The sequence below is a fragment of the Hypanus sabinus genome, chromosome 5 (assembly GCF_030144855.1).
Source record: "Hypanus sabinus isolate sHypSab1 chromosome 5, sHypSab1.hap1, whole genome shotgun sequence".
Classification (NCBI taxonomy): Eukaryota; Metazoa; Chordata; class Chondrichthyes; order Myliobatiformes; family Dasyatidae; genus Hypanus; species Hypanus sabinus.
The window spans coordinates 148125376-148146712 of NC_082710.1; the positions used below are offsets into that span (position 1 = coordinate 148125376).

The 21337-nt window shown below is 40.9% G+C and overlaps 1 protein-coding gene across 2 annotated transcripts in view; it reads left to right on the plus strand.

Annotated features, from left to right (window-relative positions):
- The window catches only part of atp11a (ATPase phospholipid transporting 11A), a 140973-nt gene that overhangs the window by 113119 nt on the left and 6517 nt on the right, over positions 1–21337 (plus strand). Inside the window, exons 21-24 of one of the 2 annotated variants that reach the window (XM_059970595.1) lie at positions 1060–1125; positions 3233–3336; positions 10014–10179; positions 20412–20520. In XM_059970595.1, the coding sequence (XP_059826578.1) occupies positions 1060–1125; positions 3233–3336; positions 10014–10179; positions 20412–20507 (432 nt within the window). In that variant the 3' untranslated portion in view covers positions 20508–20520. The remainder of the gene's footprint in view (positions 1–1059; positions 1126–3232; positions 3337–10013; positions 10180–20411; positions 20521–21337) is intronic. The other variant, XM_059970596.1, reaches the window with a different exon arrangement.

Below are 21337 nucleotides of genomic sequence, written 5' to 3' on the forward strand. Positions count from 1 at the left end.
GAAAATTCATTTACGAGCTCACCGGACCACCTTGCTCCACACATGGATTGTTCCTGTATTCTCTAAGAGTTCCCAATATACTCTGTTTTTGCTTTTGCACTTAATATCCATAGAGAACACCTTCAGATTTAGCTCAAACCTCTTTGCCAGTGAAACTTTGTCCTCCTAATTTTCTTTCTTTGCACCTCCTTACATGTTCTTTACTTACTTGCAGCAGACTGTGGTGTACATGTACTTGTGCATATGACAATAAACCCCACTTTCTCTTAACAGATTTCCCTGTCATTCGTTCCCTGTGACTGACATATAATTTTTATCTTTATCCTGCCCTCTACTTCCCTTGCCATTTCTCTCATTGATCTATCGGTGCACTCCATCAGGAAACTGTCTGGGATGCACCTAATAAAATAATAATTCCAGTCATCTGAGCCTATCGAGTTAAGATAATGCTGTAGTTACTATTTGGGAAATTGAAATCTCTCAATATGATGACCCTGCTTTTATTTCATCACTCTAATAACTCTATCATCCCAGCAAGGTGCCAGCTCCCTTTTGGTTTCTAATCTCCACACGTTTGAGACGCTCTAACAATATTTCTGTGCAATTAGTTTGGCACACCAGTGACCTCGTGCAGTGAACTCAGAGATGCAAATGTTATTTGTACCAGTGTTATATGGGGGTAATGAACAAATCTTTTTACCCCAAGTGGATACATATGGAAGCCTCACTCCGCCCTGAACAGGAACAACTACTGATTGCTGACCTCTTGACACCCTTTTTCAAGGCCAGACCCCAGTGTCTGTTGTCTCAGATGGGTTACCTGCTCTCCACCTTAATATTACTGTCCCATGTACCCATCTGAAATCCTCCGGGCCTCGGAAAACAGACAACTGCAGATGGATCAAACAAATGCTGGAAGAACTCAGCAAGGCTTCAGCGTCCATTGAAATGGAAAGCTGTGAACTTTCTCCAGCCCGGCTATTACATTGTAAAATGCTACTGAAGCTCAAATAATTTCTGTTTAATTTTGTATGTGTTTTTGCATAAATTTGTTTTCAGGTGTTTGGAAACTGGACCTTTGGCACGCTGGTCTTCACTGTACTGGTTTTTACAGTAACTCTTAAGGTACATTTCTCTGATATTTAACAACACAAACTAGAAACAGCCATCTTTGAGGGAGCATCAGTTATAGACAACACAATGCATTCTCCATTCACATCGGTTGTGTTGAAAATTTTATTGACTGGGTTAGCTTAAATGGGTTGTTTAGGTTTTACATTGGAATCCTTTCCCTTTTGTATTGCTTTCCAATTTTATCCTATATTTACTGATGTAATCTTTTGTTACATAAAGACATAGGAACAAATTAGGCCATTCTGCCCATCACAAACCTGCTACACCATTCCATCATGGCTGATTTATTATCCCTCTCAACCCCATTCTTTTGTCTTCTCCCCATAACCTTCAACACCTTTATTCAAGAATCTATCAACCTCTGCTTTAAATATACCCAATGACTTGGCCTACATAGCTGTCTGTGACAATGAATTCCACAGATTCACCACCCTCTGTCTGAAGAAATTCCTCCTCATCTGTTCAAAAGGGACTTTTTTTCTATTCTGAGTCTATGCCATCTGGTCCTAGACTCCCCCACTATGGGAAATATCCTCTGTGTGTCCACACTCTCTCTCTGCCTTTCAATATTCAATAGTTTCAAATGGTGAATGTGTTTGATTCTATGCCAAGTTTTTATCCATATTTTCAGTGTGACAGTGACTATGGGGTATCTGAAGTGTGCAGAACAAAACACCCCATCCAAGAGAGGCTTCCTCTGAGGCCTTTATGTTCTTTGTCCTATTTGAAGATGTCTATTTTACTGTACAAGTGTGGGCGTTATCAGCTTGTGGTAGTATTTCTGTGTGTTATTACAGAAGGACTGACCCTGCACCCACCTCCATTGATCATTTAAAAAAAAATGCAATGTCCAGAACTGTAGCTAGCACTCTAGCTGAGGTGTTTTAGGAAGGGTTTGCTAACTCAGATCTGTCCTCACAAGAGGACTGGAGGGGAGGGTGACTGATGCTTGGTGGTGCTGTTGTTTTGAAAGTGCTGGACGAGGTTGCAGTTGATCCTCGAAAGAAGATACTGATTGGCTAGAAAGTAGGGATTAGTAGATTCCAATCATGATTCTGGCTGGGACCAATAGGATTAGAGCAGAGGCAGCTGAAGATGATTTATGGTCAGTATGAAATGCTTGCCCACTGCTAACTGACCAGGTTCATTGCGCGGTGCCAGATCCAGAATAGCTTCTCCTCTAGTTGGCCTGCCAACGTACTATATCAGGAATCTTTCTTGACATACTTCACAACTTATGGCCCATCTAAGCCTTTTGCACTAAGGAGGTGCCAAGCAATGCTGGGGGAGTTAAAATCACATATGACAACTCTGTTGTGTTAGTGGTGAGTGCACTTACTGCCCTGCCGGGGATTGTGATCGAGGCAGGTATGAAACTTAGACAGGCACATGGAAGGTAGACAATGGAGGGCTATGTAAGAGGGAAGGGTTGGATTGATCTTAGAGCAGTAACTCTCCTGACAGTTATCTGCATCCTGCAACCCAGCTGTGACTACCTTGCGGTAATGTTTCAGATTGAAAGCCTTTTGTCAGAACTGGGAAAGGGAGATAACGAAGAGTAAAGCAGTCATCCCGTCAAGCCCGATCTGCATTGTATGTGATCATCAGTAGGAGGAATGGGGAGAAGCACTATAACATTAATGCCACAGATCAAGTTCATGAATAGGGATTTGCACACTTTTTTTTGCCTGTCTTAAATATCTCATTAAGCAAACTGTTCAATTGTTTTCTGACATCTGTTTGACATCCCTTGCAAATTAGATACCAGCCATTAGATGGTTGTATAGAAGACCTTGTAAGTTTGAACTGGGTTGGAAGGAGCTTTGCTGTGTCTGGGTCAGTGCTGGGTTGCTGTTTTACACTTATTCTTTTATTTTCCTGGTGTTTGCTATGGATTCTAATAAATCCACCATGAGGACAATAGGGAATGAAAACCTTAACAACTTGCCAATGGTTTCCAAGTCCATGGGAGTGATTGTGAACTGAATAGTAAACAATGTTGCTTTATTTTTCAGCTGTTGCACGTTTTCCTGCAGCGGCATTAGTTCCAGGTTCTGATAATTGGAGAATTAAAACGATGATGTTACTGGTTTCACAGCTTGCACTGGACACCCATCACTGGACATGGATAAACCACTTCGTGATATGGGGTTCTCTGGGGTTTTACATCGTATTTTCTCTGCTCTGGGGAGGTATTATCTGGTAAGTGTGTTCAAAGTGAGCACTCTGTGAACAGTATATTTCCCTTAATACCGCTATGATTATGAAAAGTACAAATTAAGATATATTTTGTAAAATTTTTGTCTGTGGAATCAATACTTTTTTCAGGCCCCTTTGCCTAAGAAAGGATGTGCTGACAGTGGAGGGCTTCCAGAGGAGGTTCAAGAAAATGAGCTCATGCAAGAAAGCATTAATGAATGCTGTGCATTTGATGGCTCTGGACCTGTAATCACTGGAGTTCAGAAGGGGGAATGGATCTCATTGAATATTGAAAGGCCCAGACAGAATGGACACGGAGGGGATGTTTCCAATATTGGGAGAGTCGAGGCCAAGAGGCGGCAGCCTCAATATGTAAAAATGTCCCTTTAGAGGAGAGATGAAGAGGAATTTCTTTATTCAAAGGGTGGTAAATCTGTGGAATTAATTGCCACAGACAGCTGTGGAGGCCAAGTCATTGGGTATATATAAAGCTAGAGTTGATTAGTTATGATTGGTAAGGGTGTCAAAGGTTATGGGGAGAAGGCAGGAGAATAGGGTTGAGCCTAAAAATAAAGCAGCCACATTGGAATGACAGAGCAGACTTGAAGGGCCGAATGGCTCAATTCTGCTCCTTGTGATACAAATTAGTAATCAGCATAATTTGATGTGAAGGTGTTAGTGTTCATTGTGATTAAAGCACCATATTCTTGATGTATTACTGAATTAGTGTTTAAATTAAATATAACAGCTATGTCCCTGCTTACGCCAATATAACAAATTCCTATAAAATTTGTATTGCTGAACAAGGGGAAAAGGTTGAAAATGTAAAGAGGTTTTCAGGAAAATTCTTCAGATGTCAGAAATCTAATAATTAAATGAAAATTATGAGGATATTAAAATGATCTGCCAGCCACTTGTGGAGAGTGAAGCAGAGTTTAAATTTTATTTGCAATGGAGGGTCAATATTTGTTAACATTAACTCTTTCTGTACCCATAAATTACCTCTGATCTACCAAATAAACTCTTATAAAGGAGATGTTTGCTTTTTTAAAAAAAGTCTGAAATAATCCGAATCAGAAGGAGGTTTACTGTCATTGTCATAAAATGTGTTGTTTTGTGGCAGTAGTGCAGTCTAAAATATAAAAAATTATCATGTTATAAAAATAAATAATTCACTGAAAGTAATAATGAGATTGTGTTAATAGGTTCATGGACCTTTCAGAAATCTGATGGCAGAAGGGTAGAATGCTGTTCTTAAAACATTGAGTGCAGGTCTTCAGGCTGTTGTACCTCCTCCATGATGGTGGTAATGAAAAGACGGCCCCAGGTGATTAAGCTCCTCAATAATGAATGTTGCCTTCTTGAGGCACAGCCTTTTGAAGATGCCCTTGATGGTGGGAAGACGTGCCTGTGATGATGCTGGCTGAGTTCACAGCTTTCTTGATCATTACCAGGCAGTGTGGTGCATTTGAGGCTCCATGTGGTACTGCAACCAGTCAGAATGCTCTCCACCATCCATCTGTAGAAAGTTGCTGTGGTCTTCGGTGACATACCAAGCCTTCTCAGACCCCTAGTGAAGTATAGTGAAGAAGACACTGGCCTGCCTGCCTTCATGATTGCATCAAAATATTGCATCCAGGATAGATCCTCCAAGATGCCCAGGAACATGAAGTTTCATCACAGTAGCTGTGACTTGGGCACTGGTACGTTTGATTCCTTTTCGAAGCAAGTGGGATCCTCCAACTGCAGCAGTGTAGGATGCTGCAATAATAACCACGATGGAGATGAGGACCTTGAATAACTCAACAAGTCATCCTCCACCATATTTCTCCTTCGCTTGTCCAAGCTCATTGTCACGTTGAATAACTTGTCCATTAGTTGACTTTCTTTGATTAAGAAAGTAGCTATAGGATGTTGTCAGATGTTTCTTTGTGGGAAACATGGAGGTCTTCTCATTCACTAACCTTTTCTCCAGTTGGTGCTGCCTCCTGCTCTTACAGATAACTCATTACAGTTGCTGCCAGTTCTCTGCTCTCATTTCTTCTCTGATTCTTCCCTTTCCTCTTTTGACTTCCTCATATTCCAGGGGAAAGGTTATTGACCAATATCCATTAAAGGCTGCCACAGCTCCTCCCACCTGCTTCCTGTAAGGACTCAGAAATAAAAGCTGGAGAGGTCAACTTGGCCCATCAAGTCTGCTTTCTCACTCAACAACATGGCTGCTGGTCTACTTGATGCAAAATCCTTGCGCTGGAAATCAGTACGATCTCATCCCTCGAACTTACTACATCCAGAAATCTGTTGATATAAGCACATTCAATGGCACAGTTTCCACAGTCCTTCAGGGCAGTAAATCCCAAAATTCACCATCTTGCTTCTCATTTCAACTGCATGTGGCCTAACACTTAATTTGAGACTGTGATCCCTGGTTTGTGATCACTCAGTTAGTGGAAGCTTTTGTTTGAGCCATCCAAAAAATCTCTACATTGCAGGTGGTAACTACTCACTCATGCATACTCTGTAGGACAAAGAGCTAGCTTATTCAATTTCTTCTTGTATAGTTGACCCGTCAGCCTAGAAACCATTTTTGTGAATCATCTTTGCACTACCTCAATAGCAAATACAGCACTCTTTAGGTAAGCAGGATCAGAATTGTACATGGTCCTCATCAAGGCCCTATGTAATGGTGCACAAAGAACTATACTGTTGTACAAATTACCATAGGACACATAAAAATTAAAGGTATCGGCAATAAAATGTGTTTTTTGTGTGAAAGGAGAATCACGTGTGACCAGTTCTTTGCAATTCTTTGAAAAGGTAACATAAGCTACTGATAAAGGAGAACTGGAGGATGTACTATACTTGTTTTTTTAATACAGTGCCGCACGAAAAGCTCTTGAAGAAAAAGATAAAGCAAAGCATAAGACCAAAAGATATAGGAGAAGAAGTAGACTATTCTGCCCACTGAGTATGTTCCACCATTCAATCATGGGCTGATCCAATTCTTCCAGTCATCTCCACTCCCCTGCCTTCACCCCATACCCTTTGACGCCCTGGCTAATTAAGAACCTGTCTATCTCTGCCTTAAATACACCCAATGACTTGGCCTCCATAGCTGCTCGTGGCAACAAATTCCACAGATTTACCGTCCTCTGACTAATTTCTCCGCATCTCAGTTCTAAAAAGACATCCATCAATCCTGAAGTCGTGCCCTCTTGTCCTAGAATCTCCTACCATGGGGAATAACTTTGCCATATCTAATCTTTTCAGGCCTTTTAACATTTGAAATGTTTCTTTGCGATTCCCCCCCCCCCCCCCCAATCCCCATTCTCCTGAACTCCAGGGAATACAACTCAAGAATTGCCAGACGTTTTTCATACGGTAACCTTTACATTCCTGGAATCGTTCTCATGAATCTTCTCCAAACCCTCTCCAATGTCAGTACATCCTTTCTAAAATAAGAAGCCCAAAACCGCACACAATATGCCAAATGTGGTCTCATGAGTGCCTTATAGAACCACAACATCTCATCCCTGCTTTAATAGAACCATAGAACATTACAGCACAGAAACAGGCCTTTTGGCCCTTCTTGGCTGTGCTGAACCATTTTTCTGCCTAGTCCCACTGACCTGCACCATATCCTTCCATACATCTCTCATCCATGTACCTGTACAAGTTTTTCTTAAACGTTAAAAGTGAGCCCGCATTTACCACTTCATCTGGCAGCTGATTCTACACTCCCACCACTCTCTGTGTGAAGAAGCCCCCCCAATGTTCCCTTTAAACTTTTCCCCCTTCACCCTTAACCCATGTCCTCTGTTTTTTTTCTCCCGTAGCCTCAGTGGAAAAAGCCTGCTTGCATTCACTCTATCTATATCCATCATAATTTTGTATACCTCTATGAAGTCTCCCCTCATTCTTCTACACTCCAGGGAATAAAGTCCTAACCTATTCAACCTTTCTCTGTAACTCAGTTTCTCAAATCCCGGCAACATCCTTGTAAACCTTCTCTGCACTCTTTCAACCTTATTAATATCCTTCCTGTAACTCGATGACCAAAATGGCACACAGTACTCCAAATTTGGCCTCGCCAATGCCTTATACAACCTCACCATAACATTCCAACTCTTATACTCAATATAAAGGTCAATGTACCAAAAGCTCTCTTTACTAACCTATCTACCTGTGACACCACTTTTAGGGAATTTTGTATCTGTATTCCTAAATCCCTCTGTTCTACTGCACTCCTCAGTGCCCTGCCATTTACCTTGTATGCTCTACCTCGGTTTTCCCTTCCAAAGTGCAATACCTCACACTTGTCTGTATTAAACTCCATCTGCCATTTTTCAGCCCATTTTTCCAGCTGGTCCAGATCCCTCTCCCTTTGAAAACCTTCCTCACTGTCCACTAACACCTCCAATCTTTGTATCATTAGCAAATTTGCTGATCCAATTCACCACATTATCATCCAGATCATTGATATAGATGATAAATATTCTATACCTCTAGAAATGAATGCCAACATTGCATTTGCCTTCTTTACAACTGACTCAACCTAGAGGTTAATCTTTAGGGTATCTTGCACAAGGACTCCCAAGTCCCTTTGCATCCTTGCATTTCAATTCTCTCCCCATCTAAATAATAGTCTGCCTGTTTATTTCTTCCACCAAAGTGCATGACCATACACTTTCCAACATTGTATTTAATTTGCCACTTCTTTGCTCATTCCCCTAAACAATTTAAGTCTCTCTGCAGGCTCTCTGTTTCCTCAACACTACCCACTCCTCCACCTATCTTTGTATCATTGACAAATTTAGCCACAAATTCCATTAATGCCATAGTCCAAATCATTGACATACTGTACATCGTAAAAAGCAGCAGTCCCAACTCTGACCCCTGTGGAACTCCACTGGTAACTGGCAGCCAGCCAGAATAGATTCCCTTTATTCCCACTCTCTGTTTTCTGCCGACTAGCCAAAACTTCACCCACACTAGTAGCTGCCCATGGGCTTTTATCTTGCTAAGCAGCCTCATTTGCGGCACCTTGTCAAAGGCCTTCTGAAAATCCAAGTACACCATGTATACTGCATCTCCTTTGTCTACCCTGCTTATAATTTCCTCAAAGAATTGCAGTAGGTTTGTCAGACAGCATTTTCCTTTCAGAAAACCAAGCTGGCTGGCCCATCTTGTCATGTGCTTCCAGGTACTCCATAATCTCATCCTTAACAATCAATTCCAACAACTTCCCAACCACTGATGTCAGGCAAACAGATCCATAGTTTCCTTTCTGCTGCCTCCTACCCTTCTTAAATAGCAGAGTAACATTAGCAATTTTCCAGTCATCTGGTACAATGCCAGAATCTATCAATTCTTGAAAGATCATTGTTAATGCCTCTGCAATCTCTCCAGCTACTTTCTTCAGAACCCAAGGGTGCATTCCATCAGGTCCAGGAGATTTATTCACCCTCAGACCATTAAGCTTCCCAAGCACCTGCTCAGTCATAATTTTCACTGCACCAACCTCACTTCCCTGACACCCTTCAATGTCTGATATACTGCAGATGTCTTCCACTGTGAAGACTGATGCAAAATATGCATTCATTTCCACTTCCATTTCTGCATCTCTCACTACAATATCCCCAGCATCATTTTGTATTGGTCCTATATCTACCCTCCACTCTCTTTTACCCTTTATATACCTAAAAAAGCTTTTAGTATCTTCTTTAATATTAGTCTCCAGCTTCCTCTCATAATTCATCTTTTCCTTCCGAATGACCTTCTTAGTTTCCTTCTGCAAGTTTTTAAAAGCTTCCCAATCCTCTATCATCCCACTAGCTTTGCTTCCTTGTATGCCCTCTCTTTTGCTTTTACTTTGGCTCTGACTTCACTTGTCAGTCATGATAATGTCCTCCTTCCCTTTGAAAATGTCTTCTTATTTGTAATATATCTATGTTGCACTTCTCTCATGTAGATAATGATCTTACTAAACGGCAGAGCATACTTGAGAAGCCTTTTCCTGCTACCAAATGATATGCTTGTATGTAGTCAAATCCTTCAGCACTAAAATTCAGTGTAACCTGTCTTTCTAACTGCAGTTATGTTATTTATTTATTGACTTTTGTATATGACCACCCATGTTCCTCTGTACATCAATATTTCTCAATTTCTCTTCATTTAAAAAGAAACGGCATCTGACCTGACTTTTTTTCCAGATTCGACATGATCTGTTTTACCTTGTTCTACAGCACTTCACTGGGAAGTTATTTGGCCAGTATAATCAGTACACAAGAGGACTTTTGACTGTATCCCGGTACACGTGACAATAATAAAACCATTCCAATTACAATCTTGTTGTTTACACGGGCAGCTATTTATATCCTTGTAAAGCCTGCTTATATACTTATTACTAAAGTTACAGGTGAACTCCAGCATTTTTGCTTCAAAACTCTTTCTATATTAATATTAAAAAGCCAAATTTCAAATTCAAATTTCACAGGACTAACGAATGATTACATGCATGAACTGTCAAACCAATGATTTATAGGTCTACGTGTTGTGGTCTGGCATGGGTGGTCAGTGCATTCTACCGTTACACATATGCATCTTATTTTATCTTTAAATCTAAATGTAGTCTACCACTGTTTCCTAAATGATATTTGCTATTTTTTTTCTTCTCTTAGGCCTTTCTTGGATTACCAGACAATGTACTATGTCTTCATACAGATGCTCTCGGCAGGACCAGCCTGGTTAGGGATTACACTACTACTGACTGTCAGCCTTCTTCCAGATGTTGTTAAAAAGGTCATCTGCAGGCAGCTTTGGCCAACAGCAGCAGACAGAGTTCAGGTAACAAATCTTTATGCAGTAGTGGGAATTAGTAATAAATACTGTCTGTCGACACATGGCTGTGCAATGCAGCTGAATTGGCAGTGAATAGACTGAGTTAATTACAGGACAAAAGTACAAGTATAATGTTGCACATTGTTCTCTAAATTGACAGCTGTTGCTATCCACCAGGTGACTCAGACACTACTAACAAACATGGGCATAGTGTTACAATTGTTTGTGTTACAGAAATTTTTCCTTGAAGAAATCACCAATCACTATCCAAAAATTTGAGAAGCAGAATAGAATTTGTTCTTGCGTAATTTATTTGCAAAAGATGGTAAATAAATCAGCTTAGTTTTGTTTTACAGTGATCGTTAGATTGACACATTTGAGTTAGATACAGTTTCATGTTATAGAAAATCATAATGTAGATCTCTTTCTGGAGTGCAACCTTCCTATAATGTGGGTGTCATCTATATGACCATTGGTCTTAATTAACACGGTAAAATCAGATTGCCTAAAACAAAGATCCAGCTTGGAGATTTTAGCCCATCTTTATTCAGAGGCAATGTAGTGGTCTAAGCACTTCATGATAATTGACCAGGACACATCGAAAACAGGCCTTTCTCCCTTTCCCACATCAAAACTGCTCTGGAGTCATGAATAAAACTGTATGTAACTTGTGTATTATCCCTTCTTGTGAAGGAGCCTACTGAATTGGACATCATTATCCAAGGCATCTTATTTAGTACCTTTTTTGTTGTCTGGTGCCTCTCTGATATTAGCTTCACTTCTCTTTTTGTGATATTACTTAGGATTCTTCTAAGAACATAGAAAACCTACAGCACAATACAGGCCCTTCGGCCCACAAAGTTGTGCCGAACATGTCCCTACTTTAGAAATTACTAGGCTTACCTATAGCCCTCTATTTTACTAATCTGCTCTCTTTCTCATCTTCATTGTGACAGCCTCCATCTCTTCCCCCATGACATGGAGCTTGACTTCCTCAGTGCCAAAGTAGAGTTTATGTTGTTAAACCTTGAAAATCATTTCAAAATATCACAGTCTACACTTCACAGCATTGTGGCATGTCTTTTCCTTCTCATATTAGAAACTATAGCTGTGTGTAGACAAACATTGAAATACATATTGTCCAGACCGTAGATATACCAACACATTTGCCTCTCTGCCATTCTTAGGGAGTGATCGCTTTGTTTTCTGAACAGAGGATACTTTTCATTTGAATGAACTGATTTTTAGAAAGGCTGTATAACAATTTTGGAACATTAGTTTTGGGAACTATTAACAAGTCAATAATATTTTGTGCACAGATCTCTTCACACTTTCTAAATGGGTTTGTGTATATGAAAGAAGGGTCTACATGTTCATGATTTTGCAATGTGGACTACAGAGTTTTCTGCATGCCTTAAGTACAAGTATTTGTTGTACAGAGATTTGTATTATGCACTTGTCTGTAAATGTATCTAGTGTCCTGAATGTGCTAAATTTTAAATATTTTTGGGTTCCTCTATAGAGTCTTTAACCAGCTTTCTCCCTTGTCTTTCTCTCCTTGTGCTTTCTCTTTTTGTCACTGCCCAACCTTTGCTGTTTGTCAATGGATATTGGGTTTTCATATCCTATTTTCATCGGGGAAATCGCAGACAAAGCGAAAATACCTTACTGCTGAACAGTCTACCGTCTTTATGCTTTCCCAGACTTCCAGCAGTCTAAGCTTCTAAAGGAAAAGGTGACTCTTCTCTGTGACTTCAATGTATACAAGAGACGCTTTTCAGTGGTAACTTCGGTCTGTGCATGCCTAAGATAAAAATGAAGAAATAATTCTGTAGAAGCTTTAACAGACATAGAGGGAGCCAATGATTTGAACTGTAACCACCAAATGATATTTAATGATTTAGAATGTACTAAATCCACAATATTCCCTTTCATTATTTGGTGTGTGTATGCTGTTTTGTGCTGTAGAGCCTGCATGCTTGAGATATTCCCAATCCCAAGAGTATTTCTAGGAAATGATTCCCAGTACCGACTTTAAAGAGTGTTTAGTGGTGCAATGAAAATTTGGAGAGCAGTTGATGCTGATGAAGTTAATGTTAGCACTGTGTTAGGGTGGTGACTAATACAATACCGCTGTCTCCTCTGAAGGTGGACTGTCATTTCAAACCAGCCTTCCTTTAAATGTTGGTGACACATTCATTGCCTGTTCCTAGTGCGCTAAAACTTGGCAGATCAAGTTTTCCTACAGTTGCAGTCTCTGTGTTGACACTTCTCCCACAAGGAGTATCTTAAGCTTTGATAGATGGAAACTGAAGCAGTGCCAGGCAAGGCTAAAGGCAATGCTTTACATGAATATGCACGAATTAATTATAATGGGTCCTTTATTTATTGCATGTTCCTAGGGTGGTTACTCAGTTTTCGCAGGCAGTTTTAGTACAGGTTTGAAATTTTCTTCCCCGTGAATTGCAGAGTTTGGAGTGAATGTTAAACATCCAATCTCCAGATTAGAAAGAATAAGCAGGATCTGGATGAGATCAATTGGCCACACAAGCTTTCTTTATCTTATTGTGTTTTTTTCCCTGCATTGGATCCGAATAACAATTATTTTGTTCTCCTTTTCACATGTACTGCAAATGACATTACACAATCTTGAATCAAGAAGATCATACCTTAGTCTCAACCACACACTCTGGCTCTATTTTGCCTCCCCATCACATGATCCCTTTGAATACAAATTCCTCGTTAATATTCACCTAAAATATTTTCAGTGAATGTTTTACCACATCCCTCTAGAACAGAAAATTATAAAAATTCAGATCCTCCGAAAGAAGAAATTTCTCATCAACTTAAATATTCTGTAATGGTCTGCCTCGTTCCTGTAAGGGAAGTGATGTGATTGAAAAGTTTCAGGTTCTAAGGGTGATAACAGAGTGGATGCTCTCATTCTTGTGAGTAGAGGCCCACCCAGCCACCCTGTCCAGTATTCTGTTTGCACCTTTTCACTATGATGGAATTTCCATAACTGTTCCCGTTTCTATTTTGACCTATCTTCTACTCAAGCTTTTCCTTCTTCCCATTCTGAAGACTTAACCTCTTCCCTTGTTGTTTTTGCACCTTAAGTATTTCTACTTTTCTCACACCTGTTCTTAAAACACTCCTTCAGATATTTATTTATTGTGATACAGTGCAGGATACACCCCTCCAACCCTTTGAACCATGCAGCCAACCGATCTCCCAATTTAACCCTAGTCTAATCATGGGACAATTTACAACAACCAATCAACTTACCCACCGGTACATCTTTGGACTGTGGGAGGAAACCGGAGCATGTGGAGAAAACCCACGCGGTCACAGGGAGTAGATACAAACTCCCTACAGGCAGCGGCAGGAGTTGAACCCGGGTCGCTTGTACTGTAAAGTGTTGTGCTACCCACCATGCTACCCAGGCAATGTGTTCATAACTGCATCAAAACTATGAATGAAAACATGTACGTCCCCCTGATTCCCTTTGGTTCCATTACTCCTCACCATAAAACTACATCTCCATTATGTGGAAAAGTTTTTCACAATCACACCTCATAAATCTGTACATGTATCTAACTGGTCTCCTCTCACTTTTCTCTAATCCAAGGAAACAAACACAGCCTCGTCTGTCTCTCCTCATAAATTAAATGTTTTATCTCAGGCAAAATCCTCTCCACCTTCTCCAGTACCATCTTGTCCTACCTATAGCATGGTGACCAAAACTACACACAATACTCCAGCTGTGGCCTGGCCAAAGTTTTATTAAGTCGTACCATGATTTCCATGCTCTTAGATTCTATGCCCGGGCTCTGGGTGGCAGCACACACCAAGTGCTGGAGGAACTCAGCAGGCCAGGCGGTATTTATGGGAAACAATAGTCGACGTTTTGGGTTGAAACCTCGACTGTACCCTCTTCCATAGATGCTGCCTGGCCAGCTGAGCTCCTCCAGCACTTTGTGTGTGTTGCTGGGATTTCCAGCAGCTGTAGATTTTCTCTAGCCTGTGAGGCAGTATCATCTTGGCCTCCTCCATCTCCTATATGGAGTGAAGGAAGCTGCAACCTAAGATTACAAGAGGATCTGGATCGACTGGGAAAGTGGATATGGGAATGACTGATGGAATTTCACTCAGACAAGTGTGAAGTCTTGCATCTTGGGAAGTTAAACCAGGCCAGGATATACACAGTGAATGCAGATTCCTGAAAAATATTACTGAACAGTGAAACATTGTAGTAGACATGCATAGCTTTCTGAAAGTAATGACACAGTTAGACAGTGGCGAAGAACATGCGGTATGCTTGTTTTCATCGACAGACATTGAGCTGGGAGCCATGTTAAGTTGTACAAATCACTGGTTCGGCTGCATGGTCTACTTTTCTGGTTGCCTCGCTAGAGGAATAATGTGATTAAGCTGGAAAGGGTTCATTAGACAATCACAGGAATATTGTCCAGACTGAGGTCTTCAGTTCTAAGAAGTGATCATCACATTACCTAAGTGTACCCACCTCCCTATCAACAGCAGTGATATCTGTGTGTGATAGACCACTCGTCACAGCAGTAATCTGCCACCTATTCTGGCAGCTCATTGCAGATAACTACCACCCTCTGAGTGAAAAAATAACTCTTCACATCTCCTTTAAATTTCTCCCGTCTCACCTTGAACGTACCCTGGATACATGAAACGTATTGCCGGGGTATTATTTGAGGCAGATACATTATGGACATTTAAGAAACACCTAGGTAGGCACATGGATAACAGAAAAATGGAGAGGAAGTTTAGCTTGATTTTAGAGTAAGTTGAATGTTCAGCATAACACCGTGGAGTGAGGGCTCTTTACAGTGCTAGTGTTTTCTGCTCATAATTTCATAAACCTCCCCTCTGCATCAAACGTTACACTGTCTGTCCTTGTAACAACATCACTCCATTCCAAACAACATGCTGGCAAATATCTTCTGCATTTTCTCTATTGATTTCTTCCTGTCATGTGGTGACCAGAACTGTTTGTAATACTCCAAATGTAGTCTAACTAATCTCACGTAGGAATGCCCTAGGCTACGAAGGCAAGCACACTAAAAATGATCTTCATTACGCTGTTCACCTATGTTGCAACTTTTGGCAGGACATGAATGTTAGGTAATGTAATCGGAGAAATAGGAGCGTGGGGATGTTGGAGCCGATGTGAAGGTGAGTCAGCAGAGTTCTTTTTGAGGTAGATTATGTTCCAAGACGTGTGACCTGAAGGTAGAGCTACAGGTGCGTTCCCAGGAATGTACTGTCCTTATTCTTCTTGGTTGTAGAGAAACATAGAACATAGAAACATAGAAAACCTACAGCACCTGCAAAGCTGTGCCGAACACGTCCTGTTCGGAGACTGTGTGTGTGGGACGTGCTGTCAGATTGGCTTGGGCAAACAACCGTAGAACTTTTATTTCGATGTAACACACTGTAGCCATAGGAACTGCTGATAGATGGAATGAATGTTTATTCCATCTATGTTTAAGATGGTAGGTGAGATGTCAAGCGGGCTGCTTCATTCTGGATAATGTCAAGGTCTTGAGAGTTGGCACTGCATTCATTGATGTAAGAGGAAGGCATTCCATCATACTCCAGATACATGTAGATAATGGACACCATGAAGTTCCAATTGGGGGCGACAAATTGCATTGAGCCACAGTCACCATGAGGAATACACATCTAGGGATTAAAGTGGAGGAGAGCTGCCCACATCCAAAATTGGAATGGATCCCAACTTCTCCATACCTGAGTTAGTCCCTGCTGCCTGCATTTGGCTCACAACCCTTTAAATCTTTCTTATCTGTGAACCTATCAAAATACTTTTTAAGTGTTGCTGTTATTGGGAGAGAAAGTAAATCAGACTTGATGAAATGGCAGAGCAGACTCAATGGGCTGAATGGCCTAATTCTGCTCCAATGACTTACTGCCTTTTGGTCATACCACTTTTCATAAGTCTCTAATCTGAGGAAGAAAACTCGACTACAGCACTCTCTGACCCCCTTTTTTATTCAATTAGCTACAGTATCTCAGCCTGAATCCCAGATGACCTCTCCTTTCAGACCAGTCTGTCATTACAGGAGCTTGTCAAAAACCTTCCACATCTCCCACCCAACCTTGCCAATCTTCTTGGTCACCATAACACCTCTTTTTTTTAAAAAAAAAAGTAAATAAAATTTGTTGAGACCATGATTTCTCACACATAAACCCATACTGACTATCTGTAATCAGTCTTTTCCCTTCCAGACAGATCCTGCCTCTCAGAATGCCCTCCAGCAACGTTCCCACCACATATCTGAAGCTTACTGGTTAGGTTTGGCAGACCTCCTTAATTAAAGTTAGAAAATTCGCCAACCTCTAGTCCCTGGTACTGCTACCCCCATGGCTAAGTGAGATACAGTTTTCTCTGCCAGGGCCCCAGCAGTTGTTTCCCTTTCTTCCCACAACATTACAGGAAACACTTCATGCCATGGGGGAGTTATCCACCTTCCTCTGCTTCCATCTTACCAGCACCTCCTCCTTTGTAATATTGATTTATTTCAAGATGTCACAGTTCTCTTCCCTGCAATCGCTAACTTCCACACCCTTTTCCCATTCCAAATACGGAGAAGTACATGCTTAAGACATCTCCCTTGACTCCACACATAGCCATCCACAGAAGGGACCTGGTTAAGCTATTGCTCTTAAATGTACTATGGAATCTATTAGGATTTACTTTTACTTTGTTGGAGAGTGTTATAAATATAAATTGTAGTTACTGTTGGTCTGCCCTTTCTCTTCAACTCTTCACAGCTTTTGTGCAGCCCACTCTGAGACTGTGTTGTTAAATGGATTTGTGCAGTAGCCGGTACCATTTTTCAATGCCAGGCTCAAGCAGACAGTATGAGGAACACATGCAGGCAGATTTAGGCAAGTTGAAGCCACTCTGCAAGCTTGGCTGAGGTACATTAATAATCTGCTTGGCTATTTTGATGTTTGCTAGTAGCGGGATGACCAGACTGTTTGCTGGTAAAAAGTGGTAAGTGGGAGGCTTTTGTAAGTGTGATATCAAGTGGGACAGCATGTTCCTGCTAGGCTGACAAGTTTAGAGAATCCTGGTTGAAGAGAGATTTTAAGGCTCTGAGGAAAAAGGAGGTATACATAGGGTTTAGGCATTTGGGATCAAGTGAATCCATTGATGACCATAAGAAAAACAGAGGGACATGAGAGAAATCAGGAGGGCATAAGAGAAATAGATCTGGCAAGAGGGTATATTAAAACTAAGAGGTTTCCTAGAGGATACAGTGCTGAGGATATTTCTGTGGAGATGAGGGTCCATGATCCAAGGGCGCACCATCAGAATGAAGAAACAACCTGTTAAACTGAGGTGAGGACGAATTTCTTCAGCCAGAGGATGGTGACTCTGCAGAATACTTTGCCACAAAGGACTGCAAAGACTGCTATTGGGTGTATTTAAGCAGTGAATGATAGGTTCTTGAGTGGTAAGAGGGTTAAGGGTTACAGGGAGAGGTAAGAGAATGGGGTTGAATAAGAAATCAGCCATGACTCAATGGCAGAACAGACACAATGGGCCAAATGGCCTATCTCTACTTCCATATCGTATGGACTTGTGGCAATGAGTGATGATGTCTTGTGCTGTGAGAAGGAATTGTTGGCCTTAAAGCACATTGAGGTGGACATACACAGGTCCTGACCAAGATCATCTGTGGTTGCCATGTGGTGAGCTGTGCCCACAATTCTCTGCATTTTCATGCCGTCATGAGCCATACCAAGCTGTGGTGCATGCAGATGGAATTCTTGCTATAAATTGGTAAGGGTCAAAGGGGACATGCCAAATTTCTTTAGCCTCCTGAGGAAGCAGAAGTGCTAGTGAGCATTTTTGACCACGGTGGTGAGCTATCTTGACTGGTGTCAACGTGGTTGGACCAGGTCAGGCTATTAGTGATGTTCACTTACAGGAACCTGAAGCTGTCAACACTTTTAACGTCATCACCGTTGATGTAAACAGGAGTATATGCTCCCTCCTTAACCCTGCCACACACACACCCTTTCCTTAAGTCAATGATCATTCCTTTTGCTTGCTGATGTTGAGGGAAAGATCGTTTGTAAGTTTAGGTGGTTAGATTGCAGGGGATCCAGAGAGGGACAAATAACTGGATTTGTAATTGGGACGATGGGAAGCAGAGAGTGACGGCTGAAAATTGTTTCTCAGACTGGAGGCATGTGACAAATGTGCCACAGGGATCAGTTCTTGACGTGGTTCATTAGCTTAACTCTGTGGCATCATACTAGGAATCTGGATTTAAACAGAAAATCCTACAAAAAGAGGTGGATACAGCCCAGTCCATCACAGGCAAAGCCCTCCGCACCATGGAGCAAATCTGCCACAAGAATGCAGCTTCTAGCATGAAGGAACCCGTCATCCAATCCATGCTCTCTTCTTGCTTCTGCCATCAGGAAGGAGGTACAGAAGCCTCTGGACCCACACCACCAGGTTCAGGAGCAGTTATTATCTGGCTTCTGAACCAGAATGCATAATTTTACTCACCTTAGCTCTGAACTGATTCACAAACTGTTGAGTCCCTTTCGAGGACTCTACAACAGCTGTTCCCAGTGTTATTTATTCACGTATTTGTACAGATTGTCATATTTTGCACATTGGTTGTTTGTTAGTATTTGTTGTGGGTAATTTCTCATTGATTTATTGTTCTGTGGTGAATGCCTGCAAGAAAATAAATCTCAGGGTGGTACATAATAAACTAATAATAACTCTAATAATAAATTTACTTTGAAATTTATTTTGAACTTTAAACAAGTAAAATGTCAATCATACGTCAAACTTTTAGGATCATATTGCACTATCCCATGGAGCGTGTTTTGCTTTCCACGGGCAAACAGCAGAAAATGCTTGATGGTGGCCACTAATACATATGTGATGCTTTCTGCAAAGCTGACTGCAAAAATGTGCCACTCGCCTTTGACTTACTGAGGTTACGACACTGGCCCCAGGTTCAATCTGATGGCGATTTCCTGGCCTGGGAGATCGGATGGGATCTTCAGTAGTTTCTGTTGCTTTATTGGGATCTATAGTAGGCCATTAGTGAAGTCAGAGGCATTGTGAAGGATCCTGTTGATAGCTTCATCCCACATCAGGGCTATGCTTTAGGAAATGGGTATGGTTAAGTTCAACTGAAATGTTGGCATCCGCAATTTATTGAGTAGGTAGGCTTTGCCAGGTGAATATACAAGATTGCGTTGCCACTATTGTGCACAAGGACTAGATCATTTCTCTTTTGGCTGTTCAAAGTGAAGGAAGGCATTCAGCATGGTATAAATGGTTCCATTGAAAAGCATGTAGAAGCCCATTTAAACAATGGAGGGTGTGCACGACCATACAAAATGCCCATCCTATCCAGCATCGCTTGGTCCATCGGATGACCATGAGTCCGTGGCTCCCACGCTGGTCTCATTGGTGACCTGAGAATTCACACAACCCAAAGGACTGCCTGAGATACAATCTCTAAATCATTATCCATATGGTTATGTCACATTTCTGTATGGAGGATCTTGGAGATTCCAAATTTGCACTTGGGCTACCTGAACTGTAAAAGTAACTGCAAAAATCACATTGTTACCATTCCCTGATATATTGTTGATTTACGACAGGTACCATACAAAAAAAGTGTATTCCTTATACTCTGTATGTACAAGTTAAAGATGGGCAAATAATTATATTTAGTGTTTGGTATTTAGATAAGGAAAGGCATGTGTATAAATGGAGTGGGGGTTAAAATGCACAATAAATCATTTAGCTGAGGTAGCATTTAGTATTTAGTCAGTATGAAATCATAGTACAGGAACCTTATCAAGATGTTTTGTGATTCAGTGAGGACTCCATCAGGTGTTCAGTGGAAGAAAGGTCCTCTGCAACCAGTTTGCAGCAATGGTTTGGAACACCTGGAATTTCCATGTTGAGTTTTATTGACCTGAGATAACCATACTGGTTTGAACATTATCTTCCACTTGTTATATTCAAGTATTCCAATCGGGGGTTGGTATATTTTGTATTTATTCACTTTGATTGATTAAACAAAAGTGAATGATGAATTGAAATTATAAATTGAATTACACTGGAGGGGATTTTCACCTGTTTAATACCAACATCTTCTTAAGTTGTAAGGAGTTTCCCCTCCTCGTTGCAGGAAATGCTCAGAGATAAAGCTGGCAGTGTTACAATAGGCTCTGAAAACAACGTACAGACACCTCTTTGGAACGAGAATTCAACTGCTGAGGCGTAATGTAAAATGTTAGGTAATAGCCACACATTTTCAGTTCTCATTTTCCAATCTGCGTATTTGCCTGCTTATTCACTGTGTAAGAAGGAATTCAGCCCTGCTCAAATTCTTTAAAAGGCTAACGAGCCAAAATCTTTCTGGCAAAATTCAACTAAAGCAAAAGAAATGAGCCCAAATCCATTTAAGTTAGATTTGGGTCTTCCTGGTCCTGACAAGATTTTGAATTTTTTGAGATAACTTATGGAAGAACGTACTGCCTGGAAAAAGCATCATCTGCTTCCCAGTCACAAACAAGAGAACATTTTGTGTGTGAAGTAAATATGATTGATGGTGAAACACCTAGAGAGTTCACCATATAGAATACAAATCACAACCTTGACTGGAGTTTCTTAAAAACATGATCAATAGAAGCAGCCCATTCCTTCCTTGTGCCTACTCCATCATTCAGTCATATCATGGCTAATCTTTTACCTACTACTTAATTTCCCTTGATTGCCTTCTAATAATCTGTTGATGTCTGTGTTGCATTCCCTGTGACTGCGCAACTACAACCCTCTTAGGCAGGAAGCCTAAAAGATTCACAGACCTCTGAATGAAGAAATTGCTTATGTCTGTCCTGAGCAGCCAACACCTTATCTTGAGACTGTGACACTTGGTTTTAGACATCTAACCAGGGAAGCTACAGGATTCTACAGGTCGATAAGGAGGTAGTAAGAATCTTCTATATTTTCAGATGATTACTTATCCTACTAAATGCAATAGAATTTAGGTCCTATCCACATAATCTCTATCCATGTTACAAACCCATAATTCTAGAAATACATTTGCCATAC